General features: G+C 37.8%; 1 protein-coding gene across 5 annotated transcripts in view; it reads left to right on the forward strand.

Moving 5' to 3' along the window:
* Window positions 1-25458, forward strand: part of PER2 (period circadian regulator 2) — a 46114-nt gene that overhangs the window by 10581 nt on the left and 10075 nt on the right. For 4 of the 5 annotated variants that reach the window (XM_056498259.1, XM_056498258.1, XM_056498255.1 and 1 more), the window contains 15 exons: window positions 5693-6182; window positions 6895-6963; window positions 10050-10204; window positions 10719-10840; window positions 12378-12579; window positions 14139-14190; window positions 15488-15630; window positions 15830-15908; window positions 20288-20394; window positions 21031-21184; window positions 21349-21457; window positions 21832-21963; window positions 23090-23186; window positions 23720-23876; window positions 23959-24086. In XM_056498259.1, the coding sequence (XP_056354234.1) occupies window positions 5911-6182; window positions 6895-6963; window positions 10050-10204; window positions 10719-10840; window positions 12378-12579; window positions 14139-14190; window positions 15488-15630; window positions 15830-15908; window positions 20288-20394; window positions 21031-21184; window positions 21349-21457; window positions 21832-21963; window positions 23090-23186; window positions 23720-23876; window positions 23959-24086 (1978 nt within the window). In that variant the 5' untranslated portion in view covers window positions 5693-5910. The remainder of the gene's footprint in view (window positions 1-5692; window positions 6183-6894; window positions 6964-10049; window positions 10205-10718; window positions 10841-12377; window positions 12580-14138; window positions 14191-15487; window positions 15631-15829; window positions 15909-20287; window positions 20395-21030; window positions 21185-21348; window positions 21458-21831; window positions 21964-23089; window positions 23187-23719; window positions 23877-23958; window positions 24087-25458) is intronic. The other variant, XM_056498256.1, reaches the window with a different exon arrangement.

Here is a 25458-nt window from a genome sequence, read left to right on the forward strand (position 1 = left end):
CCTGACCATTAGGAATATCTCTCTTTGGTTCTGGTACAGTTAAGAGTACCTGAATATTCACATGTCTATAGGCATAAAATGTAGTGTGGCTCTTGCTTTGTTGGGAATATTGGTAGATCTATAGTAGTTGCAAATTTAGACTCAAATCATGAGATGTTTGCCTCTTACTCAGTTCTTGAATGGGATAATTTTGACTCTGGATTCTTAGTTTCTCCTCCTTTATATGCCAGTACTAAACATGATGGTTTTTATGTGAAAAGAAATCTGGAAAAAATCTGTTTTCTGAACATAACCAGATCTCTGCTTAAACACAATTTTTGGGTTTAAAGTTATGATTTCAGAAGAAATCTGCCTCCTTGGTGTTCTACAACACTTCTATAAGGGAGTTTTTCAAAAACAAGCTCAATTCTTTCAGCATTTGTCCATACGTATTTTGGTGTGGTTTTTTGGTAATGTTAAAAGTTCAGGCTGTTTCCTTTGTCTTACTGCTGGATAAAGGAGCAACTGTAGGTAATGAGTAACCAGAAGACATTTGCTGCATATCTAACCTGGCAAATCAATGCCTACATTTGTCCCTAGTGCTCAGTGGAATTATGGTAATCTTTCATGCTCTGCATCAGGATCTTAGAGAGCTCTAGTCTTTGCCAGAGGGAACAGAATGGCTTTGTGTGAGCCAGTTGCCTTAAAATCGAGCTTAACTGGTGCAAATTTAATATTAAAAGAGTTTTTATTTGTAGAGTCAAAATAGACAACATCCCTTAAAAATTTAGAAGATGGAGCAGAAAATAAAGAAAAACCTGTCTTCTTCCAAGATCAACCCTAAAAGAGCTCTTTGTGTTTCCATGTTCAGATGCTTACTGAACTTGGTATAGGATGTAATTACCTTCCTCACACTGGTAACAGAAGAGCACCTCAGACTGGGAAAACATGCAAGCTTTTGCCTTCCAGTGTTTGGTTAGTGATTGGGAATTTATTCAAGCATATGAGTGGGATGAATATGTGCAATTTATTATGTCATTTTCCCTGAGATTAGTTTCAAAGATAAATTAATCTCTTTGTGCTGTCTGACCGTCTGTGCTCCTGAAGTGTTTGCACAGTGCTGGTGTCTGCATGCAGATGTTCCACTTAAAGGTCTTTCTCTGCTGGGAGTGAAGTCTAGCCAGCTGCATCACTTCTTATCTAAATTGCAGAGCGTGGTGAAGGGTTATTGCCAGCCTGAGCTTTTTTCAGTTACTCCAACCTCTTCTAAGAAAATGTCTCCAAAGTTAGGGCATGTATTAACATCACATTATAAATTAAAATGGCATCAAGATTCCCCCAAAGTAGTAAAGTCTTGTTTTAGAAATGCTTCTCTTTTTCTTCAGAAGCTCTTGCAAGTTTGTTATATTTTTCTTTTTCCTTCCTCTTTACTCTTCCTGTATTCCTTACTTTGGTATGTGCCTCTGGCACTGAGGCTCTGGAGATTTTGAAACTGAAGAAATTTTGTGCAAGACTGACTTTCAGTGACGTTAATCTTCCAGTCTTGCCTAAGAAAACCATTCCAGCTCAAGATGACAAGCTTGTGTTCTCTCCATTACTCATATACTCTTTTCTTCTTTCTTTTTTTTTTTTTTTTCTTTTTTTTTTTTTCCCTGGTGTGATTGTCCTTGGGATCCAAATTGTGGTTACTAGGTATAGATGAAGCTGCAGAAGTTCTGGAATGTTGTTAGAGCCAGAAGTAACAGGATTGAATTGATCCTTGACACAAATTTCTGCCAGGTATCAAGAGAAAAATTTACATAGTATCTCCTAAGGGTCAGTTGCTATTTCTTTTCTGTTGTTGACTCTTTAATTTGTGCTCATTGCTTAAAATAAAAATGTTTTTTAAAACCTTGAAAGCTTTACTCTCATTGAATCAATCAACCTTGTTCCAGGAGTTATGGGAAATTCCTCAAAAGTTATTGGATAGCATGCAGATTTATTTATTTATTTATTTATTTATTTAATTTTGGGGAACAATTCTCTCCCACCTAAGGAAACACTGATGAAGTTTCCTACAAATAGCTGGCAGAAGCTAGCCTGGGTGTCAAGGAAAAAAGGGAGGAGACGAGACAATAGATGATATTTGGAGGTGGAAAAAATTACTCAGCAGTGGTTTAATAACTCAGAATTTCAAACTGTAAGACTCTGTATGCTAGCCATGGCACATTTTCATTGCCTCTTAAACTTCCAAAGATTACACAAAAGACTTTGGGAAAATAATTTTCCAAGGAAAGGTTGTGTCTAAAAAATGTCTGTGAAGAATTCTCGTGGCTGGAAATATTACAGCACGTGTAATCCTCTCTTGCATCAGAATTCAGGAGAAGAGGTTTCTTGTGCTGAAAGACTAAAACACAGTATTTACATCAGAGTAGGAAAGCTGTGGCACATTCATTGCTCTTCATATAAATAGCACAATTTTATTAATACTGTGTTACTGTGATATTGGGCTAATTACCTTCAGAGAATTTAGGACTATGCTGAGAGTCTGTCTTTGGTAGCTCATGCTTATAAAACTATCAGTAGTGATTTACGTAGTTTTCTTCATAGGAATAAATATAGCAGCCCAAAGTTTTTTTTTTTAGTTTATTTTGTGAGAGCTTTCTTCTCCTATCTCTAAAGAAAACACAATTTCCTAACAGGTAGTAGTGTTTTGATCATGGCAGTATTATTTCTCATGTATCTAAAGCTCTTTCTAAGTAGCATTTTGCTAGGAAAACAGGAGCAAACTCCAGCCTTGGGTACAGAATATAGGATGAGAAATTTTAGATCTTGGCTTATGTAAGAGCTGGACAGAGATGGAGACTTTAGACTGCTCTTAAAATGCTGTTTATTGCATTGAGGAGGTTCCAGCAGTTGTGGGTCGTGTGTGGGCCTTTAGCTGCTGGTTATAGGCAAGCTGTGTGCCCTGAAGCTCTCTTCTATTCATGTTACAAAACATTGTATTTCTTTCTCTGCTGTGTATCTTCTTACATTACAACCAATCAACACCTTGACTATTACCTGTAGCCTATCCTAACTACTAACATTACAATATTCATGTTACTATTGTCCAATCACTAAAAGTTAGTATGTTACAGTTTAAGCTAGAAGTTGGTTTTTAGTTTTCTTGCAGTGGAAAATTCTGAGATCTTTCTTCTACTTGCAACATTGATTTTCTCGTTTGTCTGTGAAAATCTTTTTGCTTAGTAAAAACATCTTTTGTTTGAGGTGGATTTATCCTTTGCTCAGAGTCATAAAAGCCCCTTCCAACTCACTTGCTCTTTGCCTTCTTAGTTACCCAGTAAAACTGGCTCAGCAATTCTTATATGTCAATATAATATGTCATTTTTATTCCTTCTTCAGATTCTACATTCAAAGATCTTTCTGTTATACATACATATCTGTGAGACCTTCCTGTCAAATCCTTATCTTTCTCAACAGCTTACCTTTTGTACACCTCAGACCTCCTTTAAGGTGATGCTGTGAGTGCCTTTTTTCTTAAAACTCATTGGGATCCTGATGGGGTTTATTACCTTTACTCTCAGAACTCTCCATAGAGCTTTACAACCTCGGTGTCCTCTGAGAAAGAATAGAATAAATGACACATGGGAAATGGCTTTTGGGAGTGGCTGCAGTTGTTTAAGCAGACATGCTCTGATTTACACAGCAGTGGGAAGAGCATCCCCTGGGAGCACATGGATCAGCACATCTCTAGAGCATTCCTCACCTGTGCAGCAGCAGGAGGTTTGTGCATGCAGGTGTGCCCTGTGCCAGGCTCCATCCTGGCTCTGCTGGGTGGTTTCAGTGCCTCTCACCCCCAGGCAGGCTGAGCTCAGGCCATGCCCTGCAGCCCTGGATGTGGGCAGTGTGTGGCAGAGCCACAGGGCTTCACTCAGTGTCCTGGGGAAGGCAAGGCAAGGGGCAGCTGCTTCTGTCACTGAGATGAAACCAGAGATGAACTGTCTGGCCTAGTTAATCATTGGCCACCAGAGAATGTGCATTGTGATGTAATCCTACAGTTCCATCTCAGAGTAAATACTCTTTTATCGCATGCTTGGTTATGTAATTTTCAAGACAGAAGTGGTTAACCTTAGTCCAGAAAATAACTGTCAGAGCTCCTGAGGGGTAATTCAGTGCCTGGATATAGTGTTCAATACAGCAGCATCACAGGAGGTCTCTTTTATCTGCTTTGAAGTACCTGAAGTGAATACCTGCAGAAGGAAAAAGTGTACTTTGCTCTACTGAAAGGCATTTTTCTATTATTAACTACAATAAACTACTTCTGAATAAACTTATAAGGAAAAAATTATTTCTATTTTTATACTGTTACTGATAGCTGAAATGGATGTCCTTAAACTATACTTTTAAATGAAAGCAGATATCTCACATACTATTTTGATCAAATGAGGAGACAAGTAGTGTTTCCTGGAAAATGCCAAATAAATATAAAATGTCTGGAAAAACATCAATTAGGAGTGTAAGAAAATAGCTTCCATGTGGTGTTGCTTTGGTGGGGGGGAGTTGAATCATGGTGTGTTTTAAATTACTATTGTGAATGTTTTCCATTAGAGTCTTTCTTAAAAACATAAATATTATATTTATTTGTGTTTAAGACAAAACTGCTATACTTAATATTAAAAAACTTGGTTGTGAATTTTTTATTGACTGGTAATCCAGTCAGTGGTTTATTAGTTAATAATTGTAATCTTGACTATTTTAAAGGAACAAAGAGGCAAGAACACACATTGTTCTGTTGTCTTGAAAACAACAGATTCTCAACAGAGAGTCTTAGTTCATAGTTTTACACTGTTGTTGTCTCTAAGTTACTGAAATGGATAAGGATATGAGTCAGATTAAATATGATTTTTTTTATTAATAAAGTTGAACTGCTCTCCAGTACTTCTCTTTTGATGGTGCTTCAGTATTGGTCTGTCCTTGATTCACCTCTGCATACACTCTGATTTTTGAGCCTGATGCATTAGAATTTGGTGTACAAGCAGGAATTTTTTTATTTTTATTTTTTTTTAACTTTACTTTTCCAAGCATTTTTTTATACCCTCCCCCCCCAAATTAGTGACAATCAGTAGATAAAACTATTCTCAGGGTTATTTATACCTTAGAATTTTTGGTAGTGGTGATAAGGTGTGTTTAGTTTCTCTGTTCCTGCTGTGTGTTCTGTCTGCCTATCTACATGGCTTTTGTCGAAAGAAAGAAATGAAGAGTACAGTAGTATTCCCTCCCAACTGATCTTAAAAAAAAAAAACCAAAACCCCAAAATGTAAAACTGAAGACCAAATTACCTGCAAACCAAATAAGCGGTGTTCTGATATCTGAATAGAGTTTTTTTTCTTCATCAAGGTAAATCATAATAACTTTTTCCAAATCTAGGTAGCAATACTGATAAGTATTAAGTAGGAAAATAGAAAACAAGGGAATAAGTGAACTTTTCAGGAGTTTTTCCATGATGATTCAACTTTCTTTCTTATGTGTGAGTTTTTACTACAAAATAAATACCTTTTCCATTATAAAACATTAAGATTTTCAATTTAATTGAAACATTTCACCATTCAAATGGTGACTGTATTAACCATGCATGTCGCATTTTTTACTTTCTTCAGTCAGTGCAAATTCCAGTTTGTCAGCAAGGCAAACAAGAAAATAATTTTTTTTTCTTCCTTCCCTTCCTCCTCAGATTTGTGCATCTGTACTTCCATACACAGTTTGTACAGAGAGAAAATTCTGAATATGGCTTGATTTGCTCTTGGTCTTGGCAGTGTTTCTGATGAGTGTCCCACGGACTCTGTCAAGTTCTGGGGGTTCTCCTCTAGCACTGAGGAGCAGAACCCTGAGCAGCAGCCTGGCATCAGTGGAAACATTTCTCCATCGTTCTCCTTAAAAGAGCAGCTCAAGATGAGTGATTATTCTGGACTTCCAAGTGGCCATAGCCAGATGATTGCTGAAGATTCAGAAATTCAAGCGAAGCCTGAAGACTCTCATGAAGTTCTGCAGGAAGATATTGAAATGAGCAGTGGCTCCAGTGGGAATGACTCCAGTGGGAATGACTCCAGTGGGAATGACACAAATGAAAACTATTCAAGTGGACATGATTCTCATGGTCACGAATCTGATGAAAATGGGAAGGATTCAGCAATGCTTATGGAATCTTCAGATTGTCATAAAAGGTAGGAGCTATTATTAGATACATTTCACTTCTATTTTTGCCTCTGAAAACTTTTTAAATTTGAATCAATATTTCTGAATAATAACTGAGGTATAAAACCTCTTCAGCATGGAAGCTGTGTGCTGCTTAAGTTGTATTCTTATGTGATGTAAATTATGTAATATAATTCATAAAGAAAAAGTCTCTGGTGTTTGCATGGCCAGCATCATTTGTATCTTTCTTCTCATCATTGTGTTTTTATTTATTTATTTATTATTAATTAATTTTCTTGTAAAAAATTTCTGTAATTGTATATCAAAACCTGTCAGTTGATTCTTGTGCGTGAAGATGAAACCATGCTATTTTAATCTTTCCAATAATAGTTTACTGGACAGAGCAAAGCTATGTTAAGAACCACCTCCCTAGTAGTGCTGTGAGGACCAGGTGTTGGGACTCAGTGATCCCTATGGGTCCTTTCCAGCTCAAGCTGTTCTGTGCTGCTTACATAAATGTGTACAGCTTTAGTGCCCATTTGTTGTACCATGCAGAAGCTTTTAAAATTTGGGGTTGGGGTTTTGAGGGTTTTGCAGGTTTGATTGATTATTTGGTTTTGCATTGTTTGTTTTTGTTTTTAAGGCAGCTAGTCATTAATAGGAAAATAAAAAGCTACAATGAACTAAAAGTTGTTTGTTCGGTTTTCAAATATTAATATTTTTCTCTTTTCCTTACTCTAGTTCAAGCTCAAATGCATTTAGTCTGATGATTGCAAACTCTGAACACAATCAATCCAGCAGTGGCTGCAGGTAAATTAACAGGCATATATTTTTCAGTAATTTGCACATATGCTAAATGCTGAAAACTAAATAATACTGTATTTTGGTTTTTTGTTGTTTTGCCTCAGCCTGGATGACTACACAAGATTTCTTTGTCTTTGATTTCTTCTTCTCCATAATCAGTAGCCTGTCATATTAACTGCTTGATTAAATTAGATCTTTTTGTTGCTGTTCCATGCAAGTTGTGTGGTAACCTTTTAAGTCATGTTACTTTGTTTTGATTGGGTAACTTAACTCTGTAATTTTTTTTTGTTGGTCCCTTTGAATATTGCTTCAGTGGAGTTTTCTAGCTTACAATATTTTTTTTGCTCTTTGGAATTTAGTCTGAACCTGGTGGTGTGTTAACATCAGAATTCAGCATTGACTTGGGTTATTCCTGGTGTCCAGCAGCTGTATCACCTGCCTCTCCTGTGTCCCATTTGCTGGGATTCAAGTCCCCAAGGTGTAAAGATAAAGGATGTGCAAACACCAGCTGCAGGAATGAATCCCTCTGTATGAACTCTGTTTCTGTCCCTGATAGCCTGGGAGCTTGAAGGCTCATATTTAGGCACTTCAGAGTGCCCTGCTGCACTTCTTTTTTTAAGTCAGCTTCTTTAAAGTCAATTTTGGAGTCAGATCAAGACATCAAAGCCTGGTCCTGAGCAGATCAATCTATCTAGCTAGAACATGCTGATGTTAAGACCTGTATCTAAGACCTGCCTACCTGAATGTGTTTCTACCTTATGCGGTTCCTAGAAAAGTGGCAAATTCAAATTACTCCTATGCACCATTTGGTGCTTGCTCAACATACCTTCTGTGTCTGCCTTGCAGACACATTGAGATATTTTTCCGTGCTGTATTTCCAACTGGAAATTGTGATCTAGAGTTTATGTTGCCTTAGTGTGAAAGAGTGAACCAAAGGCGTTTCTTCATCTTTGTTTCCCATTGATTCTGTTTTCTTCATTGTGAGATTTTGGAGGGGGTTATTTACTATAGTTTTTTTGGTGTTTCAATTTTAGATTTTATTAATAGCTCTCTGCTCAGAAATATTTAGGACTACAGATGGTAGAGTATTCTTCCCAGGCATCAGGCACAGTGCTAGAGGGTTGCAGAGCTCTAGAGGATCTGATCATCATTTGACAATGGGAGACTGAAAGTATCTAGAGAATGCTCTTGAAAGAGAGGACTAAAGTAGTCTGATAAACTACTTCTCTTTGTAGGCTTAATCTTTGATTTGAACTGCTGGGGTTGCATTCAGTATCAGTGCCAACCAACAACTTTAGTTTAGTATCTGTAGGTACCTTTCCAGTTTGCTGTCCACAAAAACCAAAATGAAAATCTCATATCTTTATAGAACTTTCTTATTCTGTCCTCTGCAAGTCACACCTTCCCTGTGGCTGCTGCTGTGCCTAGTGCTACTGCTCTCTGGAAAAACATTTTGGAGTGGTGTAACTTATTTTCCAATAATGTCTGTCTTCTGTATTTGCTGCGGCCATAGGCTAATTTGGAAAGGTTTCTTTTTCCTTGCAGAAGAGTCTGACCATGCCCATAAAGCAGTCTGCTCTCTGAGAGTACAAACCAGTAGTATGCTCAGTTATTTCAGAATCTTTCCTCTCTCTCTTTTTCCCTACTGGCAGCATGGAGGGCTCTTCTATGAACCTCTGTTAACAAAGCCCTGTTTGATTGCAGCAGTCCAAACTGTCAAGCCACGTTGTACACGTGATTTTAACACACAGCATGAACATAATGTTTCCCAAGAGGGTACTATAGCCTTTTGTTTGATCCCTTGCCATTATTTCTTGGTACAAAATGACCAGTGAGTAAATGAATGCTGCATTTCTCACAGTGCATTGTGATGGAAGCAAGAACAATGTGTGTTCTCTAATACAGCTTTGTCACTTTGCAAGCATTTTTGGTAAAATACACCCAACACCTGTCAGATGATTTAACTACCTTTTCAAAGTCTTAAAACTTCTCAGAAAAATGTTCACAAATCCTCTTGAAAATTTCTTGGCAGCTGAAGCTGCTTTTCTGGCTGCTTCAGTCATGCAGTGCAGTTGCCAGGACTATTGTTTCTCCAGCAGTGCCCAGGATAACATACAGGTTGTCAGCCATGACAATCAGGTGGTAAGAGAAGAGCTTCCTTTGGAAGGGAAAAAATTTTCAGGAAGATTTAAGAACAGCTCTATAATCCTCTTGGTTGTCGTGAATGTTTAAAATCTCCAATGCAAAAGACAAGGTGATTTATCATTTTAACTCTTTCCTAGATATCTGCCATCCATCTTTGCTACCCTCTCCCTCACTTTCCTTGCCTCCTTTTCTCTTCCTTTGTGATTGTGTCAGCACCACTCAGTAATGGGGAGAGATATCAGGAACTGGAAAGGAAGATGATGATAACTTTCTGATACTGGTGCTGATAGTCTCTGTGGTTTGTTCTGTTCCACTGAGACAGCTCTTCTGAACATGCACCTGAGACCTGTGAATGCAGCTTCTGTCTCCAGCCTCCTTTGATTCTTTTCCTTACAGATTTAGTCAAAATTTCCTTATCTTAATGTATTGCTATGCCTAGCTGGGATGTATTATTCAAAGGGTTTCTCCATTTGTTTTGTTAACTTGATGCTCTCCCACTGCCATTCCCTTTTCAGGGACCTTTCTTAAGAGAGCCTGCTTGAACAGGAGGTGAAGACTTGAATGGACCTCCTGCTTCCCTCCTTTGAAGTCCATGAACATTTTTGAGTTCGATTTTGAAAGGAACCATGGAAAAAACCACTAAAAAGGGAGGGGGGAGATTGTGGCAAAGAAAAAAATAAGTTCTGTGGTGCTTGGGCATATGTACTGTTGCACATACAGAGTACGTTTTACAATCACACTCCAGGTGGTGGTAAATCTTTCATTTCCAATGGTCATGTAAGAATTTCCCTGAGTTCTGGAAGCTGATACTGAGTACTGGCAAAGTTAATGAGGCTAGTGGTACAGATGGATGTGGATAAGTGCCAGAGTACATTTGGGCTTCTCTGAGGATGATGTGTCACTTCAAGCATCTGAGTGATGTTGTGTTTTTGTTTTTCATATTGCAGTAGTGAGCAGTCCACTAAAGCCAAAACACAAAAAGAATTGCTGAAAACACTGCAGGAGCTGAAAGCTCACCTTCCTTCTGAGAAGAGAGTCAAAGGCAAATCCAGTGTCCTAACAACGTTGAAATATGCCCTTAAAAGCATTAAACAAGTTAAAGGTAATAAAGTGTGATACTGCCTAGACAATGCTAACCTGGCTAAAGCAAAACTTTCAAAATAGGAATTTAAATAAACATAGCTCTACACAGAGAACTGTATTATGGCTGAAAACCTTTCTAACCAGATATTTTCATGTAGTTCCTTTTTGCTGGCTTTGTTGACTTTTGTTCCTTTGGGAGTTGAAGCAACTCTCTAGAGGCTTGATACTTTACTGCTGTTTGGTTGAGTTAGAAAATTGATTTGAAAACAATTTACCATTTCATACTGTTTGAACTGTCAGACTAAAATACATTTTCGTTCATATATGGGTAAATTTAGATGTGTACATTTGTTTGAATTAGTGATGAGGAAGCTCTACCAGGGAAGGTGATGCATTTGGAATAGTGCCTAGATTTCCCAACTGCCAACTTCCCAACTTTTGCATTTATGCCAAAAAATATTTTTGCCATTTACTGCTCCTGGGCTGTGTATTTATTGATAATCCTGATTATAAATTGTTTTGCTCTCATGTAGCCAATGAGGAATATTACCAGTTGTTGATGATTAATGAATCCCAACCTGCTGGTCTCAATGTATCATCTTACACAGTGGAAGAAGTGGAGACTATAACCTCAGAATACATCATGAAAAATGCGGTGAGTACGGTGCCCTGAGTCTCAGTGTGTATTGAAAATGTTTCCTGGAACTGAGATTCTCAGGCATGCCTTATTCTTAGAGAGGAAGAGTTGGTAGCTGGACCACAAAGCTGCAAAAACATCCTTTTGCCTTCCAGGAGAGGCTAAGAAACTCAGCCTTTGCAGAGTCTGAAAACTTGTTTCTGGTTAGGCGGGCAATAACTAGTCTTGAGCTCCCTGATCCTCTGAATTGTACCTTGTGCCTGGAGAGGCTGGTGTGACACATCTCTGTGTCCATGTGATACAAAGCACTGAGAGACATTAGTTCTCATTTCAGTGCACTTGCTGCAAAAGTTGGAGAGTTAACTTTTTCCAAATTTTAGTCAAGGCACATGGTGAATCACTTCAGCTTATTCTTATAACAAGGGGCTATTTGATGTTTCACCAGTTCTTTGTGTTAGTGTGACTGAAGAGTGACAGAAGTATTGGAATCGCTGTGTCCTGTTCTGTGGGATTTGACTGGTCTTTGCAACTGGTACAGGCTTTCTGTGGGGTCCAGTGATGCTGTGTTCCCATAGAGATAAGAACAGCTAGGACCATCACTGTAGTTCTAGCAGTTAAATGATAACCTGAATGATTTTTAAAATTATATTTATTTCCATATTACTAGTATTTTAGGAATAAGTTATGGAGTCTTCAAAAAATAATGGCATCTAAATGTATTAGACTACCTCCTACTATTTTTTTGAACTGTAGCCTCTGTTTGAATATATGAAGTCTGAATGCTCTAAAACAAAAGCATGGTGGGGTATGTTCCATAGCTTAAATAGGTGGTTTTTGTTGAATCTGTCAGTAGTAAAGGCTGCCCACAAGGTGAAATAAATAGGAAGTGTAAAGTACAATTGAGAAATTCAGCCGAATATCATTAACATTTTTCAATTAATGTGAATATCCGTTTCTAAAAGCAGTGTTCTGCTGACAGCTCTCCAGTTCCTGTGCAGAGTTTATGAATGGAGCACTAAAGGTTTTGATGCAGGAAGCTCCTCTGTGGCAGGAAGAGAAACAATCCAAGTGTGTGGGATTTCTTCCCACCTGTGTACTCATTCTTTTTTTACCAAGTGGTTTAGAGCCCTTTTTTCACCTTTTGTGGATGGACCAACTAACACAAACAGCCTTTCAGAAACACCTGAATTTCATAAATGTAAATCATGTCTATAACAAGCACAGGGAAAATGTGAAGTTATATAGCTGAAAGGTCATTAATTCTTAATTTGCAAATTCATTCTGCATCATAGAACTGTAGACAAGGATATTTAGGGTTTGTAACCTAGTAAATGGTAGTGTATTATTCTTACTACATAATTGAAAAATATTCTGTCTGTGTCTACTTGATGAGCAGATTCATTGTGTTGAACAACATCTGTAATAAAATTAAATTTTCTTTCTTCTCATTTTGAACTTACAAATGTTTTTGTATCTTAAATGTTTTTCTCAGAAATATATTCTGCACCGAGGAAGATTTCCAACTGTCTAAATAATTTGAGATTTTTGTTTTTAGGATATGTTTGCTGTAGCTGTTTCTTTGATAACTGGGAAAATTTTGTACATCTCTGATCAAGCTGCTTCTATTCTCCGCTGCAAGAGAGGTTATTTTAAAAATGCCAAATTTGTGGAGTTTTTGGCACCTCAGGATGTCAGTGTGTTCTATACTTCTACCACCCCATACAGATTACCATCATGGAACATTTGCAATAGAGCTGGTGAGTGGTCTCAACAGCAGGTACTTCTCTGGCCTTCTTTCAGTCATGCAAATGCAAATACTTGCACTGATTTTGAATGTCCTTCCATCCTTCCCTGTCACTTCTTGATGGTGCAGCACAGAGGCATTAAGAGAACACTTCTAAACAACGTTAGGTATACAAATCTATTCTATAAATCAACAAGACTTGTCTGTTGGTTAAAAGTCTTCTCAATGTCATTATTTATCATTTTTCATTCCCTTTTCAACCAGATGATAAATGAAAACAAAGTAGGAATTGATGCTAGCTAGGAATTATACTAGCAATTGCAAACAATTTTTCTTCACATTTTCTCCTTCTCACATATAAAAGGGACAATACTCTGTCTCCTTTTAAAATGGCTATGATTTGAATACTGGACACAGATTATGGTATAGAAAAAGGTGTTTCAGCAGTCATCACTGTGCACTCACCAAGTGTGATCACAGCTCTCTTCTTCTAGCCTTAGATTATATTAGGCATAATTAATTGTGAAGGATCAGATGTCTCAGGGCACTTGATATATGTTTGTGGTAGGATTGTTTTACTCATGTACCTACAGCTGTAAGTAATTGAGAAATATCTGCCAGCTATTTCAACTAAACACTTGAAATTCAAGGTCTGCTCTAAATGTTTGAAATTCCAATCCATTGCATACTAAATCTGTGAAGTAAAGCCAGGGTGTGAACCATATTTAATCTGAAAAAACAATTAGCAATAAACATGCATACATACATATGCATGTATGCAAAGCAATGCACATAAAGCAGGTCAAAAGGGACCTTGTGAGGTTTCTAGTGCAGCCTCTGGCTCAAAACAGGGTCAGAGGTAAATGATATATAATCCTGGTTACTCAATTATGCAGGAGGTTTTTGGTGTTGCTTTCTTGAAACAATTTCTGTAGCTTTATTATGTTGGTGTATAGCTTCAAATTTAAAAAATGCAGTAAGTAGAAATGTTCACCTTCTCTCATACATCAACTGCCAAACTATATAATATCCATAATATTGTGCACTAGAGGCCTTTGAAATGCTAGAGCTTCCCTTGGAAATCAGTGTATGGCTCCTCTGGAAAAGGAGGGAAATAAGATTCAAACGTGAGAAGTCTTCAGGAAAGAGAAGAGGGGCTCTAGGAGGTGTGTGTATTTGGTGTTTGAGCTGGCCTAGTGTCCTACTAGGAAAAGGGTCACATTTTGGGGTCCTAGGTAATCAAATATTTTCAGTCATTGGTATAAAGTACTGTGAAAGATAAGAGTAAGCAGCTCCAACTCTTTAGATATGCTTAGGAAAAAGATATGTTTAGGATAAAGACTTGATAAACAAGTAGCTGTGATTCACATGCCAGCCTCAGAATCTGAGTGATGGTTAGATTTAGTTGCTTATGATGTACAACTGTTTAACTAATATATATATATGGAAACTTCAGGGAACATAAACTTTAAAAAATTTCAATGTTTGTTATCTGAGGAAAAATTTTTATACTAAATATTATCATCTTCTGGTAATTTGTAACTCATTATGAAATATGCTTAATATTTCTAGAGTCTTCCACCCAGGATTGCATGGAAGAGAAATCTTTTTTCTGTCGCATCAGGTAAGACAATACTGTAAAGCTTAGTGTTGTGTTATGAAACCAAGCCTTACATAAGTATTTGACTTTTATAAGAACCATATGGTATGTACATTTTGTGCTTCTTCATAATGTGATCGTAAAGCAAAACAGATGCACAGCCTTGATTTACTGTAGCAGCAACAGAGAAAACTGAACTGATTTCAGGAAGTTCCATCTTGGAAGTTAATCCCTGTGAATATTGACCTTTGTGCCATAAAGGAAGGTGGTACAACATCTCCTCTTGCTCTGGAAAGCCTCTGGTTCATGTAAATGGTTCAGCACTTGCTTCAGGGTCGTCTTCATTCTAGAAAACCAGTGTCTCAAATTTGTCTCGAGTATCCCCCAGGAAGATACTCGAGGGTAACTTGACTTATCTCTTTTGCACTTAATAGAGGACACAATTTTTTGGTTTGCTTTTCTTCCTTCTTTTCCTGCCCCAAATCACTCCTCTTTTTTTGGTATTTTTTCATTTAGGAAAAGCTAACAACTTAGTTCATGTTTGTTCTTGTGCAATTTGATTTCTTGATGCTTACTGCGTCTCTGGCAGCATTCCTGAAACAAAAATAGTGGATCCAATTATTTGATTTACTTCTGAAGTAAATACTTATTATTGCAGTATGAATAAACTTGAAATGAATTGGAGGTAATGCAGTGCTCCAGAGTGTCGCATTAGATGTACTGTAAAAGTACTGCTAGTGTTACTGGAGATTTTTTGTCCAACTAACAATTCCAAAAGCTTTACTTTTATTAAGCTTTGCTGTTACAAACTTATTACAACTGATTCTTCTTTGGTCAGTGTGTAAATGGTTATTTTCATTACTATGTTTGCATTCTGGTTAAGCAAACACCTGTTATTAAATATCGAGTCTTCACTCCTTCTAAACTGGAGTAAATATTGATTAAAAGGTGATCTTTGTGTTAACTATGGGGATACAGCGGTCTTCATAAAAAAGCCCTGTAAATTCATCCCTCTTAAGGACAACAGAGTAACAATCTGTTGTGTGAGCTGGGCTTTTCTGTCAGACTTCCATGTAATGCTGTTGTGGATATTTGTTTCAGGCAGTAGAGAGAACAGCACAATCCTTATGGAAGCTGGTGTGCAAAGAATACCATCAGATTTAGATTCTCTTCCACCAAAAAAACCTCAAGCTAAGATCTGGGGTCCTATTTTAGTAGCTAACATGCAGTTCTTGTGTCATGGGGGAAATACAATGGACAAATTAAAATTTTATTTAGTGTAAGATGAATCTGTTGAAATAATTAACTCTCTAATTATTAGTGCGGGAAAGGAGCGTGAAAATGAGATTTGCTATCACCCGTTCCGGATGACTCCTTACCTTATCAAAGTGCAAGATCCAGAAATAGCAGAAGACCAGCTTTGCTGTGTGTTGCTTGCAGAAAAAGTCCATTCTGGTTATGAAGGTAATGCTTCAGTGCTCAAAGACTAGTTTGCTTTCCTAAAACTAAGAACTGTTCAAGCTTTAATAACGTGAAAGAGAATTGTTTCTGTTCTCTGTCCTTGCTGCTTTCCTATATGCTTGGCCAGAGTTTTGGACTGGCAGCTTGAAGTATTATATATGCAAAACTCCCAGTTGCTAATGTGCTTTTATTTTTCTCTCAGCACCCAGAATTCCTCCTGACAAAAGGATTTTTACAACTACACACACCCCGACCTGTTTGTTCCAGGATGTAGATGAAAGGTAACTTACAAAAACTATTTTTCAATTTACTGATGAGCAAGCTGTCCAGTATCTTTGCAGGATTTAAGGTGTCTATATGGGGTTAAAAAATCATGTAACTGCTGAAGAGTGTGTAACCTAAGAAAGGTACAGTCCCCCATTTTCACTAAGCATGAGAACACGTTATACTGATATTTAAGTGCCTGCAAACAACTTGTTCTCCCACTTTCCTTCCCTCTTGGGAAATTCTGGACATAAATTCAGTCAATTAACCCATGTTCAAAGGAATTCCTGTGCTGCCAATTATTATCTGTATGAGACATTGAGGTGTGGATTTTTGGGTTTTTTAATTTGATTCAGCAAATATGCTGCTGTTGCTGTCTTCTGGCCCAGGTACAACCAGAGGTATAGCTTTTCAGTACAACATTAGATCTTTAAAAAAAAAATTATATAAAAATAGTTCAAATTACACTGGCTGAAGGCTTCACATTCCTTTGACAGTCATGAAAGCTGATTAGAATAAGTATTTGCTTTCTAAATTAGAAACAAAAATGCCACCTGTGATCTTTATGTATATACAAAGACTTAGTGAGGTTTAAACCAAGCTTTCATGGAATAATTTAGGTTGCAAAAGACCTCTAAGACAATCAAGTCTGGCACTAAATCCTGTCCCTAAATGCCTGATCTGCACATTTTTAAATACCTCTGAGATTGGTGACTGAACCCCTTCTTTGGGCAGCCTGTTCCTTGACAACCCTTTCCATGAAGAGATGTTTCCTAATAGCCAGTCTAAACCTGCCCTGGGTAACTTGAGGCCATTTCCTCTTGTCCTGTCGCTTATTCCCTGGGAAAATCAACTCTCACCCAATTTGCTGTTGTCTGCAAACTGATGGAGGGTGCTCTCCATCCTCATGGCCAGATCATGGATAAAGACATTAAACACAGCTGGACCCAATCCTGAGCCCTGGGGACTTGATAAGAGAATTTACTTATTCCTGAGTTGAAAACACTGTCTTTCCCCTTCCTTTTCCACTTCCCTTGATGTTCTCTTTGTGATGGTTTCTGATATTTGGGCTGTATATGGCACTTCATTTTGATTTTTTTTTTTTCTCCTTGGCAAAAGCTAAGTTAGCTGCAATGGTAGCATCTGACTGCTGAGATTGTCCCATCTGTTTTCAAGCATTCTAAGAATGCTGAAATTTTCTTTGGAGGTTGAGATGGGGGGATGTCTTCAGACAGAGTAGGAGTACAATGGACAATTTTGAGATTCTGTGGTATTTTTTGTGTGGAAATCTTTTTTCTGAAAAAATATTTAATTCTTAGCAAAATCCTTAATTGCAGCAGGAGAGGGATTGGGGAAAGGAGGTTATTGAGATGTTTGACTAAGATGGACTCATGTAAAAAGAGCACTGTTTGACTTCTGAGACAGTTTTATCTGTAGAGAGGCAGATGTTGTGGCTGAGTTCCTGTAGGATAGACAGTGTAATGCTGACAAACTGGTTTTCCATGCTGTGATTTATACAGTCCCTCTAAATGGCTCAAGTTGATAAAAAAACAACTTAATCCACTGTAGTTATGTCTTCTTCATGGATTTTTCTCTCTCCTTCATTTCCACACATGGCTCAAGCCAGCTGCAGAGTGGGTTTATCTTTACCAAGAGGCTGAGGGCACAGTGCAAAGCTTCTGTTCCTCTGTGCATCCACAGCTCAGTGATCTGCAGTAGCCATTTAACAGCAATGGCAAAATTATTGAGTGGAGAGCCTTGTCCTTATTCTTGGGCTTGAGTGGAGCAAGTCCAGTAAATCCTTCTCTGTGGATCCTATGGAAGCTTCTTTCCTCATAGTCTGATGTTGCCACTTGTTATCAAATACCACTTTCTAACACTGTCAGTGAGGGTTGATTGCATCTTGGTCTGAAATTAGTACTTTGTGTCATTTATTTCTGTTCTTGTGATTGTGTAGTTGATTTTGCTTTCAATTATTTAACTCCTGAGAGCATTGGCAGCCTAATAAATGTTTACCGAGACATGCATATGCAGTTTACTACTCCTAAGCCCTCCAGGGTTTGGTGGAATACACAAAGCAAGAGATTCTTAAAGAAAGCAGACTCTTAATGTTTAAAAATGCAAGACTGAGCACCTGCTGTTGACTGAGCGTTGTTCATAACATAACCCCAAAACTGTTGCTTGACTTGCGTAAAATAAAGTTAATTTCTGTAATCAGCACGTCAGGGGTTGGAAAAATGCATATTTGTCTCAACCCTGCAGGTGGATCTCTGCACAGAGTATGTTAAGTAAAAGTAAATATTTCTTGAAATTAAATGGATCATACCTATATGTATTTCTCTTAATATATTTGATACTTCATGCATATGGGTGTAAGTAGTTCACAGTAGATTGATCTTTGTAAATTAATTTAAAGCAGTTTTGTATGTAACTCACAATAATATATATACATATATATATAACAGTATATAATCTAAAGAGACTTATTTTTTTGACACTTTAAATGTCACTCTACACCACACACTAAACTTGGCAGCATCTTCTCATCAGCCATTCTTATGCCACACATGTATTTGCATTCATAAAATTAATTTATTAACTTAACCTCTGAATTTTTATGAGTTACTCATTATGAGGAAGCATAATGATGCCAAGACATCATTCTCAAATGCAGCATTATATGAGCACAGAAGGGCTGGCTGGAAGGGACTGCTGGAGGTCTTGGTTCCATCCTTTTGCTTGAAATGAAACCTTGCTCAATCCTGGCTGGGGTCAGCTTGTGGTCTTGCCTCCATAATAAACCTTCAGGGACAGAGATTACACAGTCTGTATGGGAGCCCTCCTGTGTTGCTCTGCTCTGTTAAAAACCTAACATCCAGCATCAGCTTTCCAGTCTCCAGTCTGGGACCATTGCCCGTAGTTTTATTGTCTGGCACCTTCAAGAAAATGTAACTCCATTTTTGTAACTCCTCTTTCCAGCAGTGTGGGAAGCTCCTGGATCATCTTTTAGTTTCCTTTTCATCAGAGCAGGCAAGGCCAGCTCAGTCTCACATTCTAGATCCCTGACTTTCATAAAGCAGGTGGCAAAGAACAGAGCAGTGCTGAACAAAACCTTCTAACAGTGTTATTTGATGAAGCCCTGACTGAAGTTGTTTGGAGTTGACTGAGATTTTAAAGTCCTCTAGCAGCACAACTTTTCTCATGTGCTTTGAACTTGGCAGCACTTCTAAATGTCAATGTGTCAAAGTGATCTGAGTTGGTATGAGTTCCATGCCAGTTTCTGCTCTGTTGCTTCAGTTCATCTACAAGCTTTTAAGACTCATTATTAAACTAATTGCTTTGATAATAAGGCATTAGTTGCTATCCTCTTTCCCCTCTCAGCCTCCTTGCAGGAGGGGTATGTTTGATGTTTTGGGGGACTGTTGTAATTCCAGTGGGTTGTTGGAAGGCAGTGTTGAAGGCATTTGCTGCATGATGCTTTTGAGTTCCTGCATGACACAGATCCCCTGTCTGGTGCACTGGGACTGAGTTCTTCATTAAAGCAGTTCAGATTCTCAGGTATCTCCCTGTCCTTGGGCCTTTGGCAGTGAGTGGGGCTGGGGGGAAGATGTACAGCATTTTGAGTTTACAAGGTCACTTGTTGGCATCTGGCAACTTAAACATTGTTGAGTAGTGTTGACTTAGTACTTTTTTGTTCCAAAGCACATTTTCAGTGGTTAACCCTCAGAGTAAGGTGCAAAGTGGTATTTGTGAACTTTCCCTCCTTTATCCTTAATGCAAATGCTTGAAGTGATCAGTAACAATTATTTTGTCACATAAATTAGTTTTTCACGTCACTAGACATGGTCATGGATAATGTGCAGGAATTCAGTACCACTGCTTTTAATTCTCTGGTTAATAAGCTTGCTCCCATGCAGCTCCTCTGAGTTGAACTCTTCACCTGCCTGTGTGAAAGTTGTCTTGAGTGCTGGTCAGCTCCCCTGGTGCTAGTTCAGCTCTGGTAATCCTGTGATCCTTAGCCATGGCTCTGCGCCAAGGGATTGGAGTACTATTTACCTTCATGAGAGTTTTACAAGATTAAACTTTATTAATGCTCTTTTAAAATTAGGGTAAGTATTTATCCCCTAAAGTTAGGCAGCAAAGAAAAGACAGAGCTGCTGTAGCAGACTCCTTGATTTGGTCTAACCCCACTCCACAAACAAAGCAAGCCCCCTTTGCCCTAGGTGTATGACTGTTGTTAACTTGTCACTGCTTTTTCACCAAATGTAAACTTAAAACCATTAATTGTCTTCACAGGAAAAACAGTAAAGAAAGCTTAAAATGATAACATTTTAAATGAAATATACATTTATTCTGCTTGATTTTTATTATGTTTTCTTTGTCTTTCTTTTTCCAGAGCAGTACCTCTGTTGGGATACCTACCTCAGGATTTAATAGGAACACCAGTCTTGGTGCATCTTCACCCAAATGACAGACCCTTAATGCTAGCAATTCACAAAAAAAGTATGTAACCTTTTATTGTGGCAGAAGTATCAATTTCTTTCTAGAACTTAATAATAAGGACTACAAAGACCTCAAAAAGTAGTAGGAGAAAATCAATTGTGATTTTGATTTTTTCTGCAAGTAAATCTGAATCTTTTACTGCACAACTCGATTCTTAATGCAAATCTATGAAAATGAGAAATCACTCAGTTTTTTACTTTCTTTGAAGCATACATATCTCTTGTAAACAAATGGACTGTAAATGAATATTTCATATATAAAGAAAATTTTCTTGAGAATGGTGTGATAGAAGTCTTGTCTTATATGATAGTCTTTCTTATTTCATGGAGAAGAAAATAAGAGCCATTCTGGCAAAGTTTGTAAAGCTGCTTCTTCAGCCTTGTTTTATTCTAAAGGTGGTTTTCTTGACCATAGTCCAGTAAATTATGAAGATCTGCTTGTTCTGGTAGCTCAGTATTTCTAAATATATCAATGTACCCAGTGTTTATTCCTTCAAGTGACATCTTCCTCCATGAAGAGGAAGTACATTGAATGCCCATTCCTCCATGAATGTACAGTTCATTGTGAAATCCTGAATCGTTATGTAGAATTGTGCAAACATCCATCTGAAATTTCTGTTTGAATCCTTCATTGCAGTTCTTCAGTATGGAGGGCAGCCTTTTGACTATTCACCAATCAGGTTTTGCACTAGGAATGGAGATTACATCACCATGGACACCAGCTGGTCCAGTTTCATCAACCCTTGGAGTCGAAAAGTTTCGTTTATTATTGGAAGACACAAAGTTAGGACGTAAGTCAATATATTTTTGTTTTCTCTTCCCTCAGGTTTAAGATGAGGGAACAGAATAAGCATTAGATTCTGTGTGGGATATATAGGTGGTAAATGGAAACTGTGGTCTCTGTGGTTGAAGCAGTTGCCTTTGCAGTGAGCTGGTGTATGTTTGGTTTGTGCAGGGGTCCCTTAAATGAAGATGTGTTTGCTGCTCCCAACTACACAGAGGACAGAATCCTTCACCCCAGTGTTCAGGAGATCACTGAGCAGATCTATCGGCTCTTACTGCAGGTACAGCAAGTGCTTTGCTCTTACCCTGCCCATGTCCTGCTGAGCAAAGGCTGCTTATCTTGGTGTGACATTTTGGTCAGCTTCTTCTACTCTACTGGAATTTTTGGCTATAATCCTGGGAATTCCTTGCACTCATGATTACCAGACAAGGCTTAGTGAACTGGGTTAAAGCTCCAGTTGATATCTTAAGAATTTTGTGTAGTTATGGAGTCCTCCAGACAAACAAACAAAAAAAAACCAAACAAAAAGTTCCCAAAACCAAGCAACAGAAAACCCAGCATAAAATAAAATCTCTTTTCCTGACATGGAATTACTGGTGTCCTGAGTGTGGTGTCTGTGTGTATACATATTTTTTTTAAATGTTGTTTTAACAGCCTGTACACAACAGTGGATCCAGTGGCTATGGAAGTCTGGGTAGCAATGGTTCACATGAGCACTTGATGAGTGTGGCATCCTCCAGTGACAGCACAGGAAATAATAATGAAGACACTCATAAGGATAAACCAGTAGGTTTTGAATTTTTCTCATTCAAGTATGTGGTACAAAACAAACCAGTTAAAGTAGGGATTTTTAAAATTAGGAGAAAGTATAAAGAAAATACCATCTTTCTTTTTTTGTTCGATGTAGAAGAACGCTTTTGTCTGAGGGAATAAACATTTCTGGTGTAGATGAAGCCTCAGGTACTGAAGCACAGTGATAGACATGAAAGTCAGTGTTATAAAGAATTTAACCCTGCTCAGTGTGTTTATTTAATCTAATGTCTGTTACATGTTATATGCTGTGTTTCTTGGGAAACCTGCTGAATGTGTGAAAGCAGTTCCTTTTGGGAGGGGAAATTCTGTAATTACTGTTTTCCCAAATGAAAATAAGAAGATTAAATGCAGTAATACCTGCATAACCAAGGGATAGCTTGATAGCTGATCACTGTTAATGTTGCAAAAATACAGCATTTATACAGCATGAAGTACATTGAATGGAATAAAACGAACTTCTAGTTTGTGCTTCAAACTTTGTGTTTAATTCTGAAAGCCAAAAATTTTCCTTGAGAAGTTGTATTGCTTGTAGGCAAGTTCTCCCAAATCTGATTTGTGCTGCTGTGATCAGACATGGCAGACTCCTGCTCTTGCCAAGGTGGATACTTTCCTGGCTTTCAGTTCTTAAACCCTGGTGGAATAAGCAGATGAAGTCTCAGGATTTCTTATTTTACAGGGAAATAGATGGCTGGCATTCCTTCACTATTTTCACAGACAGTGAAGTCAGTTACAGTTCAGTTCTGTAACATCCTGTCACTGTTTGGTTAGACTTCTAGGTTTTTTTACCAAGTGATAGGTTTGTTTTTTTCCGAAGTCATCTTTGTAATGGGTATTTTATATTTTCCTATCCAAGTTATTCAAGCAGATTAAACAAAATACAGTTTGGTTGTTTACAAGAAATATACTTCCAATTTCTTCTTTCCAATTTCAATTTTTTGCAGTGGCACAATAAAATTGTATATATACATTTTTCTCCTCATATCAAACTAAGGTTTAGTCTACTGAGGAATTGCTGTGAGTAATGTTTTATGTCAAAATTTTGTAATACACCTTTTATGTCAAAATTTTGAAATAACTGTTCTTCCCAAACTGCTTTCAGGAGGTTTGTCAATATGCCCGTAAGGTCAAGAATAAAGGACAGCATATTTTCACTGACAGTAAAGCAAAACTGGACTCCAAGAAAGAGTCTTCTGCAGGTAAGACATTAGCAGTTCCCAGTGTCTTGTGCTGGTGCCTTGGCTAATATGGCAGCAGGACTCTTTAATAGTTGAATTCTAATCAATGCATAAAGACAGAATTTTATCAATTGAAATTATATTGTCCTGTGGCTCTGTAGTGTGCCCAGGCAAATATTGTGTTTGGCTGTATTGAATCAATAGTGGTGTGACACAGCTAAGGCATGGCCTGAAGCTATTGTCTTGAAATAATTTAAGTGGGCACTAGAGTTGTCCTCATCCTGAGTGTGTTCCACCCCTAATGATATATATTCTCTTACAGCCATAGTTTCTATTCCCTTTGGATCCATATGCAATCTAATTAAACTTTGTAACTCCAAGAATCCGTAAGGACAGGAAAATATTTATACATATTAATTTATTAGTGCATTACAGTGGTTAATTTGTGACCTGCTAAATCTGTAGAAATGAAAAACCTTTACTACTGTTGCTTTTAGGGGAGTTTGTAAGGATTTAATGTCTTAATTGCTTAATAGCAGTATTTCTTTCCACAGAAAAACAGAATACTGCTGGTGGTCAGGTGAAAGGTGTAGGGGGAAAGGATGCTGCAGGAACACCTGCTCCAAAAAATGTCGCTACTGAGGAGCTGGCTTGGAAAGAACAACCTGTGTATTCCTATCAGCAGATCAGTTGTTTGGACAGTGTTATCAGGTGAGCAACCAGTGAGTAAATTACTCTTGACCTCTGGACACAAGACTAGTATGTCTAATATTGCTAAATCATTGTATTTTAGGTACTTGGAGAGTTGTAACGTGCCTGGTACAGCAAAAAGAAAATGTGAACCTTCAACAAGTGTTGCATCACTGAGTTCTGGAGTTCATGAACAAAAAGCAGCTGATAATTCTATCCAGCCTTTGGGAGGTAACTCTACATCACAGCTTTTTCATGACTGAGTTTTGCTGGCAGGCAGTTGGATGCTACTTCTTTGCAGAATAATGACAAATGTGTCTTAGGCATGATCTCATACCCCTTTCTCAGTGTTTGATGTTGGTGATTTAACTTTTATCATTAATATCTTCCTTACAATTAAAGTAGTGAGTAGTCGATTGCATATCTGGATTGTGGATGCAATAAACTAATTTGTACTGTGCAAAATACAGCAGGATTTTGAGGTTCAGGACTTGAATCATTATCAAATGTAAGAAGTTTATTTCACCATTAGGACTTGAGAGAACAATCAGCTGAAGAACCTAGCAGCTAATTAATTGCAGCACAAATATGCATATTAAATTTCTGCTTTAAAAAATGGACAAGAGAAGGTAAAATGCAGCACTGGACTGTTCTGTGTTTTATAAGAAGTTAGAACCCAATTTTCATCCAGGAAAACAAAAGGATGGGGATTACTGAGGTGAGCTGTCTAAAAAGTTTGCTGCAGGCAGAAACATTCAGTTAGTTTTTTAGGCCTTAGATGTAGCATCCTTGTCTGGATGGGGAGCTAAATGAAGAATGCAACTGGTTAGTACAAGGATTGTGAGACTGGTAAAGAACTGCATGCAAATGAGAGATTTGCTCATTCTACCTTGTCATTATATGAGGCTGAAGGGAGAGTGTCTAGTGGAGTTTGTCAAAAATTGGTTGTGGGAATGATCTCGGCTATTTGATGAGCTTTGAAAAGAGGTTCTAATGCAGCTTTTAGAATCAAATTAGAAGGTATCAGTAGACCAGGAGCAGAGAGCCCTGCAGAAAAGATTGAAATGCTGTAATTTGGAGACTCTGTGGTCCTGTTTGGCAGGAGATGATGTGGGTCACCAGATCTTTGTTGCATGGATGTCTGAGACAGATGAAGTCACCAGTCAGGAAAAAGGCAAACTTCAGACCTGAAATATGCATTATGGAAGTATTGCTGTGAGAGGAGGAATGTCTTAATGCTGTTTGTGAGGCACTGCTCTGACCTCTGCTGGATTACTGTGTGTAGCTTTCAAGGGAGAGAATTTTAAATAGCTAGATGTTCAAAACAAAGCTCTTAGAGTAACCAGCTAATGAAATAAATCAGTGTACAACACTGTGGGAGCTGGGAGCAATTTATTCTTGGGCTGGAAGAGGCTAGAAATTTCCTTCCAAAATTGTGCCATAAAAGAGTGAAGACCAGAAAAAGAGGAAGTGTTCTTCATAGAAAAGGTTTGGTTTGGCTGTATATGGGCTTAGAGGATTGCATTTGTTGCTCCTGGAATGTATAAAGTAAAAAGTTCACTTTCTTGTCTTGTCAAGCACAGTTTATCCTTTACTGTTTTGC

The sequence above is a fragment of the Oenanthe melanoleuca genome, chromosome 9 (genome assembly GCF_029582105.1).
Source record: "Oenanthe melanoleuca isolate GR-GAL-2019-014 chromosome 9, OMel1.0, whole genome shotgun sequence".
Lineage (NCBI taxonomy): Eukaryota > Metazoa > Chordata > Aves > Passeriformes > Muscicapidae > Oenanthe > Oenanthe melanoleuca.